We start from the raw sequence: 13,852 nt of genomic DNA, 5'->3' as shown, positions 1-13,852 counted from the left end.
GACTCGTTATGTCTAGGGGCTAGTTACATAGTTACATGGTCTGTAACCTGACTCATTATGTCTAGGGGTCTTAGGCCTAGTTACATAATTACATGGTCTGTAACCTGACTCATTATGTCTAGGGGTCTTAGGCCTAGTTACATATGTAACCGATGTGAAATGGCTAGCTAGTTAGCGGTGGCGCGCGCTAATAGCGTTTCAGTCGGTGACGTCACTCGCTCTGAGACCTGAAGTAGTTGTTCCCCTTGCTCTGCAAGAGCCGTGGCTTTTGTGTCGCGATGGGTAACGATGCTTCGTGGGTGAATGTTGTGTGCAGAGGGCCCCTGGTTCAAGCCCAGGTTGGGGTGAGGAGAGGGACTGAAGATAAACTGTTACACATAGTTACATGGTCTGTAACCTGAATGAATGTGTGAGAAATCAGCGTATGCACCTCAATGTTGAATGTACTGTGCCCAGGGAGAGAGCAACCTTGCCTTGGCCCAGGGCCAGCTTTGTCTCTCTTGACCTCTGGGTCGGCCAGTCCAAGCAAATTATTATTTCTTCAGATGGTGCTGAAACTTAAGTATGTACAAAAAGGAAAATACCAAAGGCCTTCCCAAACGAAAGACTCAAAAATGTACGAAAACCCTTAACAAAACAAGTAGGTTCCCCAAGCTGCCACTGTGACATCACCTTAATTGTCAGCACCTGATGTGCTTATCAAGCCTTGGCTCAGCATCTAGACCTGGTTGCTGCCCCCTGGTGGTGGAGTGTGGAAGTGTATCTTGGAGAGTGTGTTTGTCTATGTCCTAACACTAACCTTCCCCTCCACATCATAACAGGGGGAAGAGGAGGAAGTGCCATCATGTGACTGACACCCCCTGACTCACATTTGATCATATGCCCTGTTCACTACCACACCCTTCAATGTGCTCCAATGCGTATCTTGTCATTATTGATTAGCGCAGTTTTATCAAACCATTTTATAGGTGTTGTTGGGACATCACTATCTATTAGCATGAATTAAATTCATAAACCCCCAACAGAATGTCAGTCGCATTGAATCCCAGCCTTCTCTATGGTCCAGTGTTTATCTGTGCCTCATCATCCATATACCCCCTGTGGTGTGTATTCCATGCGGATTCTCCAGACAGGGAAAAGAGCAGCTGAATGATGGAAACGGACAGCCATTCACAGGCTGCCTGTACAGCCACCCCGCAGAACAGTGTCACTCATCAGTGATGGGAGAGGGGTGGGGAGTGATGGGTGTGGAGAGAGGAGTGACGGGAGAGGGGTGACGGGAGAGGGGTGACGGGAGAGGGGTGACGGGAGAGGGGTGACGGGAGAGGGGTGACGGGAGAGGAGTGACGGAGAGAGAAGTGACGGAGAGAGAAGTGGTGGAGAGAGAAGTGGTGGAGAGAGAAGTGGTGGAGAGAGAAGTGGTGGAGAGAGAAGTGGTGGAGAGAGAAGTGGTGGAGAGAGAAGTGGTGGGGAGAGAAGTGGTGGGGAGAGAGGGGTGGGGAGGGAGGAGTGACGGGAGAGAGGAGTGACGGGAGAGGGGTGGGGCCTCCTGCTTTCAAGGATCCACATTTTTCTTCTCTCCTTTATCTCTGCTCTCCCATCAGTTGGAACCTCGGTATGAACCATCTGCATCCTCCCACCTTCTCTTCTCCTTTTCTTCCCTCCATCCATCCATCCTCCCCCTCACATCTTCACCCTGGGAGTGAAGGAGAGCGAGAGAGAGATATTATTCTCAGGTCCCGCCCACTTGCCGCTCTGCGCACACTCCTCCCCCTCCCACTCCTCCCCCTCCCTCCCTCCCTCCATCCCTAGCAGCATCTCTCTGTGTGTTTTCTTCACAGTACTATCGAAAGAACCAGTGTGAGATACACAGAGATGCCGAGGCTGAGCTTTGTCTAACCGTGTGTGTGAGAGTGAACCTCTAACGCCTATTGGTCCCAAATGCTGCAGTGTGTGTTTGTTGCAGTGTGTGTGTCTGTGTCCGCGGCAGTGTGTGTGTGTGAGGCATCACTAGGGGAAGAAGAGATCATCATCGGTGTTTCTGCCTACATTTCGTCCTTTCTCTCTGAGGATTCTACTACAGACTAGACCTGGACTATCTCTCCATACTGTTACAGCTTCTACTGCAGGTGGCAGAAAAACAATGCTATTTTTGGCGCCATTTTCTCTCGTTTTCTATTGGCTGGGGGTACAGCTCGAGTGTATTATTCCCCCCTACGCTATCTGAGAGTGGTGTAGCTCTCTCGCTATCTGAGAGTGGTGTAGCTCTCTCGCTATCTGAGAGTGGTGTACCTCTCTCGCTATCTGAGAGTGGTGTACCTCTCTCGCTATCTGAGAGTGGTGTAGCTCTCTCGCTATTTGAGAGTGGTGTAGCTCTCTCTCGCTATCTGAGAGTGGTGTAGCTCTCTCTCGCTATCTGAGAGTGGTGTAGCTCTCTCTCGCTATCTGAGAGTGGTGTAGCTCTCTCTCGCTATCTGAGAGTGGTGTAGCTCTCTCTCGCTATCTGAGAGTGGTGTAGCTCTCTCTCGCTATCTGAGAGTGGTGTAGCTCTCTCTCGCTATCTGAGAGTGGTGTAGCTCTCTCTCGCTATCTGAGAGTGGTGTAGCTCTCTCTCGCTATCTGAGAGTGGTGTAGCTCTCTCTCGCTATCTGAGAGTGGTGTAGCTCTCTCTCGCTATCTGAGAGTGGTGTAGCTCTCTCTCGCTATCTGAGAGTGGTGTAGCTCTCTCTCGCTATCTGAGAGTGGTGTAGCTCTCTCTCGCTATCTGAGAGTGGTGTAGCTCTCTCTCGCTATCTGAGAGTGGTGTAGCTCTCTCTCGCTATCTGAGAGTGGTGTGGCTCTCTCTCGCTATCTGAGAGTGGTGTGGCTCTCTCTCGCTATCTGAGAGTGGTGTGGCTCTCTCTCTCGCTATCTGAGAGTGGTGTGGCTCTCTCTCTCGCTATCTGAGAGTGGTGTGGCTCTCTCTCTCTCGCCCTCTATCTGAGAGTGGTGTGGCTCTCTCTCTCTCGCCCTCTATCTGAGAGTGGTGTGGCTCTCTCTCTCGCCCTCTATCTGGGAGTGGTGTGGCTCTCTCTCTCGCCCTCTATCTGGGAGTGGTGTGGCGCTCTCTCTCGCCCTCTATCTGGGAGTGGTGTGGCGCTCTCTCTCGCCCTCTATCTGGGAGTGGTGTGGCGCTCTCTCTCGCCCTCTATCTGGGAGTGGTGTGGCGCTCTCTCTCGCCCTCTATCTGGGAGTGGTGTGGCGCTCTCTCTCGCCCTCTATCTGGGAGTGGTGTGGCGCTCTCTCTCGCCCTCTATCTGGGAGTGGTGTGGCGCTCTCTCTCGCCCTCTATCTGGGAGTGGTGTGGCGCTCTCTCTCGCCCTCTATCTGGGAGTGGTGTGGCGCTCTCTCTCGCCCTCTATCTGGGAGTGGTGTGGCGCTCTCTCTCGCCCTCTATCTGGGAGTGGTATGGCTCTCTCTCTCTCTCTCGCCCTCTATCTGGGAGTGGTGTGGCTCTCTCTCTCTCTCTCGCCCTCTATCTGGGAGTGGTGTGGCTCTCTCTCTCTCTCTCGCCCTCTATCTGGGAGTGGTGTGGCTCTCTCTCTCTCTCTCGCCCTCTATCTGGGAGTGGTGTGGCTCTCTCTCTCTCTCTCGCCCTCTATCTGGGAGTGGTGTAGATGCGCTTTTGGACTTGTTTTTGTTGGGAGTCTTTTTCTCTTGTTCCCTCCTTTTCCTCACCTGTACTGGAAGAGTATCTACCTAGAGACTAACCTAGTCTGGAAGAGTATCTACCCGAAAGACTAACCTAGTCTGGAGGAGTATCTACCTAGAGACTAACCTAGTCTGGAAGAGTATCTACCTAGAGACTAACCTAGTCTGGAAGAGTATCTACCCGAAAGACTAACCTAGTCTGGAGGAGTATCTACCTAGAGACAAACCTAGTCTGGAGGAGTATCTACCTAGAGACTAACCTAGTCTGGAAGAGTATCTACCCGAAAGACTAACCTAGTCTGGAGGAGTATCTACCCTAGAGACTAACCTAGTCTGGAAGAGTATCTACCTGGAGACTAACCTAGTACGGAGGAGTATCTACCTGGAGACTAACCTAGTCTGGAGGAGTATCTACCTAGAGACTAACCTAGTCTGGAGGAGTATCTACCTGGAGACTAACCTAGTCTGGAGGAGTATCTACCTGGAGACTAACCTAGTCTGGAGGAGTATCTACCCTAGAGACTAACCTAGTCTGGAGGAGTATCTACCTGGAGACTAACCTAGTCTGGAGGAGTATCTACCTGGAGACTAACCTAGTCTGGAGGAGTATCTACCTGGAGACTAACCTAGTCTGGAGGAGTATCTACCTAGAGACTAACCTAGTCTGGAGGAGTATCTACCTGGAGACTAACCTAGTCTGGAGGAGTATCTACCTGGAGACTAACCTAGTCTGGAGGAGTATCTACCCTAGAGACTAACCTAGTCTGGAGGAGTATCTACCTGGAGACTAACCTAGTCTGGAGGAGTATCTACCTGGAGACTAACCTAGTCTGGAGGAGTATCTACCTGGAGACTAACCTAGTCTGGAGGAGTATCTACCCTAGAGACTAACCTAGTCTGGAGGAGTATCTACCCTAGAGACAAACCTAGTCTGGAGGAGTATCTACCCTAGAGACAAACCTAGTCTGGAGGAGTATCTACCTGGAGACTAACCTAGTCTGGAGGAGTATTTACCCTAGAGACTAACCTAGTCTGGAGGAGTATCTACCCTAGAGACTAACCTAGTCTGGAGGAGTATCTACCCTAGAGACTAACCTAGTCTGGAGGAGTATCTACCCTAGAGACTAACCTAGTCTGGAGGAGAGTCTACCTAGAGACTAACCTAGTCTGGAGGAGAGTCTACCTAGAGACTAACCTAGTCTGGAGGAGTATCTACCTAGAGACTAACCTAGTCTGGAAGAGTATCTACCTAGAGACTAACCTAGTCTGGAAGAGTATCTACCTGGAGACTAACCTAGTCTGGAGGAGTATCTACCTAGAGACTAACCTAGTCTGGAAGAGTTTCTACCTGGAGACTAACCTAGTCTGGAGGAGTATCTACCCTAGAGACTAAAGACTAGAGACAGTGGATTTCTCTTTTTCACTTTCCCTCTCATTGTTCCCTCCTTTTTTCTTTGCGTCTATACTAGAGGAATCTCTCACCAGAGACATGTTATGGTCTCCTAGACTCTCTCTGTCTAACTTCCATGTGAAGTTGACAGCCAAAGGATTGTTCCGGAATCTCCAACTTCTCTCGGGATGCAAGAAGACCACTGTGGTGTTCCATGCAGGTCTGAGACACACACACACACACACACACACACACACACACACACCTCATCACTCCATCCATCGTACCCCTCCTCCGTTGTCTTATCTCCCCCGTTCCCTATTTCTTCCCCCGTTCCCTATTTCTTCCCCCGTGCCGCGGCAGCCATTGTTGCCTTGCAGTCCTTCTTTACCAGGGGGTTTTCTCACTGTTGTGTATAGCTGCCATGTATACAAAAGAGATGCCACTCTCTCTGTGTCTGTGTGTGTGTTTTCTACGCTAGTGGCTCCACCATAGCGTGTTGGTGAATAGCCGGCAAGGCAGAGGGCTCCTTCTAACCGTGAAGCCCAGAGGGGCTTGACTCCCATGGTACCCAGACACACAGCCGCATGGTACCCAGACACACAGCCTCATGGTACCCAGACACACAGCCTCATGGTACCCAGACACACAGCCTCATGGTACCCAGACACACAGCCTCATGGTACCCAGACACACAGCCTCATGGTACCCAGACACACAGCCTCATGGTACCCAGACACACAGCCTCATGGTACCCAGACACACAGCCTCATGGTACCCAGACACACAGCCTCAGGGTACCCAGACACACAGCCTCATGGTACCCAGACACACAGCCTCATGGTACCCAGACACTCAGCCTCATGGTACCCAGACACTCAGCCTCATGGTACCCAGACACTCAGCCTCATGGTACCCAGACACTCAGCCTCATGGTACCCAGACACTCAGCCTCATGGTACCCAGACACTCAGCCTCATGGTACCCAGACACACAGCCTCATGGTACCCAGACACTCAGCCTCATGGTACCCAGACACACAGCCTCATGGTACCCAGACACACAGCCTCATGGTACCCAGACACACAGCCTCATGGTACCCAGACACTCAGCCTCATGGTACCCAGACACTCAGCCTCATGGTACCCAGACACTCAGCCTCGTGGTACCCAGACACTCAGCCTCGTGGTACCCAGACACTCAGCCTCGTGGTACCCAGACACACAGCCTCGTGGTACCCAGACACACAGCCTCGTGGTACCCAGACACACAGCCTCGTGGTACCCAGACACACAGCCTCGTGGTACCCAGACACACAGCCTCGTGGTACCCAGACACACAGCCTCGTGGTACCCAGACACACAGCCTCGTGGTACCCAGACACACAGCCTCGTGGTACCCAGACACACAGCCTCGTGGTACCCAGACACACAGCCTCGTGGTACCCAGACACACAGCCTCGTGGTACCCAGACACACAGCCTCGTGGTACCCAGACACACAGCCTCGTGGTACCCAGACACACAGCCTCGTGGTACCCAGACACACAGCCTCGTGGTACCCAGACACACAGCCTCGTGGTACCCAGACACACAGCCTCGTGGTACCCAGACACACAGCCTCGTGGTACCCAGACACTCAGCCTCGTGGTACCCAGACACTCAGCCTCGTGGTACCCAGACACTCAGCCTCGTGGTACCCAGACACTCAGCCTCGTGGTACCCAGACACTCAGCCTCGTGGTACCCAGACACTCAGCCTCGTGGTACCCAGACACTCAGCCTCGTGGTACCCAGACACTCAGCCTCGTGGTACCCAGACACTCAGCCTCGTGGTACCCAGACACTCAGCCTCGTGGTACCCAGACACTCAGCCTCGTGGTACCCAGACACTCAGCCTCGTGGTACCCAGACACTCAGCCTCGTGGTACCCAGACACTCAGCCTCGTGGTACCCAGACACTCAGCCTCGTGGTACCCAGACACTCAGCCTCGTGGTACCCAGACACTCAGCCTCGTGGTACCCAGACACTCAGCCTCGTGGTACCCAGACACTCAGCCTCGTGGTACCCAGACACTCAGCCTCGTGGTACCCAGACACTCAGCCTCGTGGTACCCAGACACTCAGCCTCGTGGTACCCAGACACTCAGCCTCGTGGTACCCAGACACTCAGCCTCGTGGTACCCAGACACTCAGCCTCGTGGTACCCAGACACTCAGCCTCGTGGTACCCAGACACTCAGCCTCGTGGTACCCAGACACTCAGCCTCGTGGTACCCAGACACTCAGCCTCGTGGTACCCAGACACTCAGCCTCGTGGTACCCAGACACTCAGCCTCGTGGTACCCAGACACTCAGCCTCGTGGTACCCAGACACTCAGCCTCGTGGTACCCAGACACTCAGCCTCGTGGTACCCAGACACTCAGCCTCGTGGTACCCAGACACTCAGCCTCGTGGTACCCAGACACTCAGCCTCATCTGGCTCCTAGTAGCCTGACCATCTTTCTGTTATTAAACCACTATGTTAAGGCTGTCTGGAACAGGCCTTTTCTTTGTGTTCTGTGTCATTGTACCTATTGAAAAGCAGTACTATGGGCTGGCATGCTGGTTTTGTGTCAATCACGAGCTTGACTCCTCCCTCTGTTTCAAATGGTTATACATCTATTTACTGAGTTGTTTTTTTTCTTGCTATTTAGTCTTTGGCATTTTGTCTGTTGAAACCTGTACTTTAGCCTGGCCTGCTGTTGTTGTATTCAAACTAGACTGCACATATCTGGCTGCGTACTATCTCTGTTATTAAATGGTTTTATCTACACCGGCTAGAATAGTAATATTTGCCAAGCAGTGAAACGGAGTGTGTAATAGTAAAACCGTAATATGACGTGTTGTTTTGTATCCAAGCTCAGGCTGCACGTGTCTGCCTGAGGGCGGCCTCCATCTTAGTGGTTTAGAGACCCACTGCTCTGCTGTGAGAGAAATGTAGGTTACAGCAGGCTTTAGTCACTGCCTGCTCTGCGGCAAGGATGCCCATTCGTGCAAGAGCTAACCTCAATGTTTTTTCAACGTTCGCTTGATGAGGGAATTATCTGGTGAAATGAGGACAGAATATTCCAAAGGAGGGAGGGAGAGATGTTCCCTTTCTGAAATCTGTCTGGTGGACTGGAGAGTTTTTAGTGGTATTTTGGGAGCGATAAGATTAAACATTCTCTAAAGGAATGTATATATTCTCTAATGAATTCAGCCAGCCATGCCTTCTGGTTCTCATATTTATGTGGCATATTTTGTGATGAACAGATATCAAATCTATTTTATTTTTATACCAGGCAGCCTGTTTTTAGGTATGTAGGCTAATTTAAAACAGGTCAGTAAAAATGTCTGTACAGGCATACTGCTGGGTGGACCCAATCAGTGAAGCACTATAAGGACCCCAGTTCAGTGTTGCTAGGCACACATGTGCTAATGACACCCCATGTTCTCTCACTCACTCCACACACCGACCACAGGAGGTTGGTGGCACCTTAATTGGGGAGGACGGGCTTGTGGTAATGACTGGTGCCGAATAGGTGGAATGGCATCAAACACGTGGTTTGATACCATTCCATTGGCTCCGTTCCAGACATTATAATGAGACATTCTCCCCTCAGTAGCCTCCTCTGACATCGATATTTCTCCATGTGTTGCCATGGATACAGCAGGGCTGGGAGTTCAGTCACCTCGTTAGGCGAGCGACACGGTCTACGAGGCCCCAGTTATTGCAGTTAATGAACTTTGACTGGACTGCAGGTGGGCCAGGGGTCCTTCTAGATTTTCTAGGAGTCTGTAGCCGTGTCACCTGGGATGTGTTCACTTGCATCTGCATCTCAACTGACACCCTGTTCCCAATCAAATCAAATGTATTTATATAGCCCTTCTTACATCAGCTGATATATCAAAGTGCTGTACAGAAACCCAGCCTAAAACCCCAAACAGCAAGCAATGCAGGTGTAGAAGCACGGTGGCTAGGAAAAACTCCCTAGAAAGGCCCAAACCTAGGAAGAGAACTAGAGAGGAACCAGGCTATGAGGGGTGGCCAGTCCTCTTCTGGCTGTGTGGGGTGGAGATTATAACAGAACCTGGCCAAGATGTTCAAATGTTCATAAATGACCAGCATGGTCAAATAATAATAATCACAGTAGTTGTCGAGGGTGCAACAAGTCAGCACCTCAGGAGTAAATGTCAGTTGGCTTTTCATAGCCGATCATTGAGAGTATCTCTACCGCTCCTGCGGTCTCTAGAGAGCTGAAAACAGCAGGTCTGGGACAGGTAGCACGTCTGGTGAACAGGTTAGGGTTCCATAGCCGCAGGCAGAACAGTTGAAACTGGAGCAGCAGCACGGCCAGGTGGACTGGGGACAGCAAGGAGTCATCATGCCAGGTAGTCCTGAGGCATGGTCCTAGGGCTCAGGTCCTCCAAAAGAGAGAAAGAAAGAAAGAAGAGAGCATACTTAAATTCACACAGGACACCGGATAAGACAGGAGAAATACTCCAGATATAACAGACTGACCCTAGCCTCCCGACACATAAACTACTGCAGCATAAATACTGGAGGCTGAGACAGGAGGGGTCAGGAGACACTGTGGCCCAATCAGATGATACCCCCGGACAGGGCCAAACAGGCAGGATATAACCCCACCCACTTTGCCAAAGCACAGCCCCCACACCACTAGAGGGATATCTTCAACCACCAACTTACCATCCTGAGACAAGGCCGAGTATAGGCCTTGGTCAATATAGGGCCCTGGTCAGAAACAGTACACTATATGGGGTACAGGGTGGTATATGAGAAGTTCTCAGCCTTATTGTGGGCTTGGTTTATTTACAATGTGTCTTACACTTCAGTTCTAATCATACTTATATTCCATAGTCACCTCAAGGTTGTCAAAGAGATAACGTCTAATACTGAGATAACAGCCGTTTAAGATGTTCTGTGAAGCCCATTATAGGCCAGGCTAGCCCATAGACTCTCGCCCTCCTGCCTATGGCCCAGCAGGCTTTTACATGGGTGCATCCAATGCTGCTAACATCACATCTTTTAAATACTGTACATCAAAATCCTCATTTGACAAATCTGCTGCAGATGCAGTTTGCGGATTAATGCCGTCAGATTCACACTTTTCATTTTTCTAGATTTAATGTTTCATCTGAGCACGGCAGGGGGCATCTTTAATCCCACCCAGATTAAGACTACGGGCTACCTTGTGGGTGTGTGTGTGTGTGTGTGTGTGTGTGTGTGTGTGTGTGTGTGTGTGTGTGTGTGCGCACAAGTGATGGGCACTGTTTACTGGCACTGGCTGGCACATCAAACCCTTTTGAAACGTATTCCCAACCGAAATGAAACCATGTTGGTGTTTGAATGTACTGTAGTTTGCCAGAACGTAGAGTGAGAGTTGGACAGAGAGCCAATCCCTCATCAACTGTACAGTATTAATTATACTCTCCTGACTGCTGCTCCAATGGGCTGGCAAATTTAAAATACAACCCACTTCATAGGATGGATTAAGATTGGATTACTGTGTGTGTGTGTGTGTTGGGGGCAGTAGCTTTTCCACCCAGATCAGCCTTTCACAGTGCTGTGGGGTGTGTGTGTGTGTGTGTGTGTAGGGGTGGGGGTCATAATTTTGGCAATAGCTTTTGCACACCCCTCAGCGCTGTGAAAGGCTGATCTGGGTGGAAAAGCTACTGCCCCCAACACACACACACACACACACAGTAATCCATCCTATGAAGTGGGTTGTATTTTTGCCACCCAGCCCATTGGAGCAGCAGTCAGGAGAGTGTAATTAATACTGTGCAGTTGATGAGGGATTGGCTCTCTGTCCAACTCTCACTCTACGTTCTGGCAAACTACAGTACATTCAAACACCAACATGGCTTCAGTTCAGTTGGGAATACGTTTCAAAAGGGTTTGATCTACTCAGATGACAGATCTAACACACACACACACACACACACACACACACACACACACAGCCACACACGCCATCCTCAACTAAAAGACACCCTCTCCGCTCGTCCTCTTCCTCCTCTCATCCAGCCTCTCATCTCTCCTCGATATCCCTTTTAGTAGCACCTCTTAAAGTCTCCTCTAGACACTGATCCAAGATCAGTTTAGTGTTTCTCCCCATGATAGTTACGGTCATGACTTGTGGAGGAAAAGCTGATCCTAGATCTGTGCCCAAGCCCAACTTCCATCCAGAGATGTTTTTTTCTAACTTGTAAAATATGTTCCAAATGGCACCACCTTCCCTATATAGCGCACTGGTTAAAAGTAGTGCACTAAATAGGGAGTAGGGTGCCATTTGGGATGCACATAATATCCCACTGCATGCTAAGTGGCTAACTGACTGACATCTCTCTCACAGACTGGGCCCTGAACCTCTATCAGCCTGCATGGCAGATCCCAGGTACACACTCTGCAAAATGTCCGCTTGACTCTTTTTCCCTCCAGAAAGGAGAACGGAGAAAAAATAAGCAAGATACATTTTGTAAAAGGTGACGATATGTTGCTGAATATGATGAAAATAGCCATATCTGAAGATCCTCCCAGTAAACAGAAATACTACTGGCAAACATGTTATATAATAGTGGTGTATATATTGGTCCAGTGACATCAGCCTCTTAGGCAGATCAGATAAACCTCCATGGCCTTTGTTTTGATTCTCTTCAGAAGTTTCCGCCCTCATTGAAGTAAACCGAGATGATTGTCATAAATTACAGTTTATGCTTCTGAATGAAGACTATTCATGTGGGTGGTGTGTGTGTCTGCCTGCCTGCCTCCTGGGAGGATGTTTTGGTTTCCCCTCCCTGGTGTGTTAAAAGAGATTTGTGATTAGCAGTCACCCACAGGATGCCCCTGTGGGTGTGGTGTTGTCTTTTGGGTGCTGTTGTAGGCTGTGGAACAGGATGAAAGTAGGCACCACTCCCCCTGTTAGCTCCAGCCATGCATGGGGACATCCAGACTGGCAGTGGTGCGACATGCTCCAGGAAGCGTTGAAACTCTGTTTGTGTTACGGAAAGTCTCTAGTGTGTCTGTGTGGGGAAGTCAACCACAATGCCATTAGAAGAGGCAGACACACTGACAGAGCGCAAATTACCCACTAACACACACACACACACACACACACACACACACACACACACACACACACACACACACACACACACACACACACACTCAAGCATGTCCCACCACTGTCTGTCCGGGTGTCCCTATGCACACACACACTGATGCATTGAATTTAGAAACAGAAAATAGCATGACAAGAAAATATATATATAACCCAAAATGGCAGATTAGTGTCAAACTGTTAATAAATGATATGGCTGTTGACTAATAGTATAATGCAATGTAATTGGAGATTGGATTAGTAAATTGTTTGATATGAGTGTGTCTGTTGAGCCCATGCTGGTTATTGTAGAGCTAGACAGATGGAGTTTGAGCTCCATGCTGGTTATTGTAGAGCTAGACAGATGGAGTTTGAGCTCCATGCTGGTTATTGTAGAGCTAGACAGATGGAGTTTGAGCTCCATGCTGGTTATTGTAGAGCTAGACAGATGGTGTTTGAGCTCCATTCTGGTTATTGTAGAGCTAGACAGATGGAGTTTGAGCTCCATGCTGGTTATTGTAGAGCTAGACAGATGGAGTTTGAGCTCCATGCTGGTTATTGTAGAGCTAGACAGATGGAGTTTGAGCTCCATGCTGGTTATTGTAGAGCTAGACAGATGGAGTTTGAGCTCCATGCTGGTTATTGTAGAGCTAGACAGATGGAGTTTGAGCTCCATGCTGGTTATTGTAGAGCTAGACAGATGGAGTTTGAGCTCCACGCTGGTTATTGTAGAGCTAGACAGATGGAGTTTGAGCTCCATGCTGGTTATTGTAGAGCTAGACAGATGGAGTTTGAGCTCCATGCTGGTTATTGTAGAGCTAGACAGATGGAGTTTGAGCACCATGCTGGTTATTGTAGAGCTAGACAGATGGAGTTTGAGCTCCACGCTGGTTATTGTAGAGCTAGACAGATGGAGTTTGAGCTCCATGCTGGTTATTGTAGAGCTAGACAGATGGAGTTTGAGCTCCATGCTGGTTATTGTAGAGCTAGACAGATGGAGTTTGAGCACCATGCTGGTTATTGTAGAGCTAGACAGATGGAGTTTGAGCTCCATGCTGGTTATTGTAGAGCTAGACAGATGGAGTTTGAGCTCCATTCTGGTTATTGTAGAGCTAGACAGATGGTGTATGCATAGGCTGATACAGTAGATCAAAACCTCATACAGTACAGTGTGTGTGTGCATGTTTTTGTTCCAGCCCTGTCTAAACTGAGATCTAAGATTTAAAGACCATGATTAGTTGATTATTAGAATCCGATGTGTTAGTGGTGAGCTGAAAAGCCTGCTGACACTGTGTCCCTCTAGCACCAGGACTGCCCCTCAAGGTGACACATGAAGCCTGTTTCTATGACTGTGAGGGGTTATTGACAGCGTGGTGGCCATAAGGGGGCAGTATTACAGTGTTTAACCCTCTTAGGGAGAAGGTCATAGCTCAGCTGGTGTGGTGATGGGACTCACATAGTGTTATAGCACTCTGCCTCTCATTGAGTTGACTGTGTCAGGTGGACGTCTTTATATGCAAACACTATTAAAGAGAGCTTTACTAACACAATTTATATTTGATTGCTTTCGGGAAAGATGGAGATGGTTGGTATGGCATTATTGATACAATTATTAATGATGATCAACGTG

At 49.5% G+C, this 13,852-nt stretch overlaps 1 protein-coding gene across 9 annotated transcripts in view; it reads left to right on the top strand.

The window, feature by feature from the left end:
• The window catches only part of mtus1b (microtubule associated tumor suppressor 1b), an 83,305-nt gene that overhangs the window by 50,163 nt on the left and 19,290 nt on the right, over positions 1 to 13,852 (top strand). Inside the window, exons 1-2 of one of the 9 annotated variants that reach the window (XM_055893495.1) lie at positions 4,792 to 5,300; positions 11,479 to 11,520. The exons of 6 other annotated variants lie outside the window; for them this stretch is intronic. In XM_055893495.1, coding sequence (XP_055749470.1) covers positions 5,180 to 5,300; positions 11,479 to 11,520 — 163 coding nt within the window. In that variant the 5' untranslated portion in view covers positions 4,792 to 5,179. Of the gene's footprint in view, positions 1 to 4,789; positions 5,301 to 11,478; positions 11,521 to 13,852 lie in introns of those variants that run through there. 2 more of the 9 variants (XM_055893498.1, XM_055893497.1) reach the window with 2 other exon arrangements.

This window comes from Salvelinus fontinalis, chromosome 32 (assembly GCF_029448725.1).
Source record: "Salvelinus fontinalis isolate EN_2023a chromosome 32, ASM2944872v1, whole genome shotgun sequence".
Lineage (NCBI taxonomy): Eukaryota > Metazoa > Chordata > Actinopteri > Salmoniformes > Salmonidae > Salvelinus > Salvelinus fontinalis.
The sequence above is the reverse complement of the archived record's forward strand: the minus strand, read 5'-3'. Positions and strand labels throughout refer to the sequence as shown.